At 48.4% G+C, this 1,971-nt stretch overlaps 1 protein-coding gene across 1 annotated transcript in view; it reads right to left on the bottom strand.

The window, feature by feature from the left end:
* Positions 1-256: 256 nt before the first annotated feature.
* The window catches only part of INSM2 (INSM transcriptional repressor 2), a 2,602-nt gene continuing 887 nt past the window's right edge, over positions 257-1,971 (bottom strand). The window contains exon 1 of the mRNA XM_075331022.1: positions 257-1,971. This exon is cut by the window's right edge and continues 887 nt beyond it. Within this exon, the coding sequence (XP_075187137.1) occupies positions 1,305-1,971 (667 nt within the window). The 3' untranslated portion in view covers positions 257-1,304.

Genomic DNA, 1,971 nt, shown 5'->3' with positions numbered 1-1,971 from the left:
CAAATGACAATCTCCAATCTGTTTATAGATTATATTGGGATAAAGCTAAGAATTACCAGATTAATTAGTTGGGGGGGGGCTCCATTATTAACACCAATCCTTACAAAGCATAGTGTTTACTTTTCATGTTCCCCTTCTATTAGCCAATTAACCCTAAACATAAAAAATGAAACCTGTCAGTTTTGATAATAGAATCCTTCAAATTTTAAATTTTATAAACAAACATTCAAACAATGACACGTCAGATATAACTCCTTTATTCAGACACATCATTATACAACAGCTTTGGTTTATTTTCTTTAAAGCATTAAATAAAAATGTATACATATGTTCATCCCCAAGTATACAGACAATCTCCATATTGTAAACATGATGCAATAGTTAAAACATCATCCCAAGACAAAAAAATAAAATATATTTCAAGCTTATTAATACATGTACATACTAAAACTATGAGTGGCACAAAGAGAATGTCCCATGTGAGTTGTGGTGACCAGGGGTGGTCAGCAGCCAGGTCTCAGGGGCAGTGGTGGGGATGTACATACTAAAACTATGAGTGGCACAAAGAGAATGTCCCATGTGAGTTGTGGTGACCAGGAGTGGTCAGCAGCCAGGTCTCAGGGGCAGTGGTGGGGATGTACATACTAAAACTATGAGTGGCACAAAGAGAAGTTCCCATGTGAGTTGTGGTGACCAGGGGTGGTCAGCAGCCAGGACTCAGGGGCAGTGGTGGGGCTGTACATACTAAAACTATGAGTGGCACAAAGAGAATGTCCCATGTGAGTTGTGGTGACCAGGAGAGGTCAGCAGCCAGGTCTCAGTCGCAGTGGTGGGGATGTACATACTAAAACTATGAGTGGCACAAAGAGAAGTTCCCATGTGAGTTGTGGTGACCAGGAGTGGTCAGCAGCCAGGTCTCAGGGGCAGTGGTGGGGGCTGTACATACTAAAACTATGAGTGGCACAAAGAGAAGGTCCCATGTGAGTTGTGGTGACCAGGGGTGGTCAGCAGCCAGGTCTCCGGGGCAGTGGTGGGGCTGTACATACTAAAACTATGAGTGGCACAAAGAGAAGTTCCCATGTGAGTTGTGGTGACCAGGGGTGGTCAGCAGCCAGGTCTCAGTCGCAGTGGTGGGGATGTACATACTAAAATTATGAGTGGCACAAAGAGAAGGTCCCATGTGAGTTGTGGTGACCAGGGGTGGTCAGCAGCCAGGTCTCAGGGGCAGTGGTGGGGCTGTACATACTAAAACTATGAGTGACACAAAGAGAAGTTCCCGTGTGAGTTGTGGTGACCATGACTGGTCAGCAGCCAGGTCTCAGAGGCAGTGGTGGGGTTGGTAGGGGTAAGTCTGGTCTGCTCTCTGATGGATGACACTTGTTCATGTGTAAGCTGAGACCAGGGGAGCTGAAGAAGGCAGTAGGGCAGAATTCACATGGGAAGATTTGCTGCCCTCCTTCAGCTACCAGAGCTTCTTCTAGAGGTAGGAGAAGTTCTTCTCTCACGGCATGCCACAGTCTGTGCTTGTCTCTAATGTCTATGGATGGAAAGTGAACTCCACAGAGGGTGCAGGGGTAGGTCAGCTGCCCTCCTCTGTCCATAGGACCATAGGGCTGGTGGGTGAGCATGTGTTTGCGGAGGTAGGCATGCCTCCTGAACCTCTTGTGGCAGTATGGGCAGTGAAAGGTCTCCTCCTCGCCCTCTTCTGAGGCAGCCTGAGACACAGGGGTCTGGGCATCCTCCCGACCCTGGCAGGAGCTATTCCCTGGGTGTAGGGCGCTGTCCACACTGTGCTGGTGCTGAATGTGAGTGCTCTGCTCCATCAGGCTCCCTACAGAGCTGCGACCACTGCTGTTCTCCTTACCCTCCAGCAGCATGGCCATCTTTTTCCCCCCTTGCCCCTCATTGCCCAAAGTCCTTGGTTTATGCCACCTTCTGTGTGATGCCAGGTTAGCAGGACAGCTGAAGATC

The sequence above is a fragment of the Anomaloglossus baeobatrachus genome, chromosome 12, assembly GCF_048569485.1.
Source record: "Anomaloglossus baeobatrachus isolate aAnoBae1 chromosome 12, aAnoBae1.hap1, whole genome shotgun sequence".
NCBI lineage: Eukaryota > Metazoa > Chordata > Amphibia > Anura > Aromobatidae > Anomaloglossus > Anomaloglossus baeobatrachus.
This window is presented reverse-complemented; position numbering and strand designations above follow the sequence as displayed.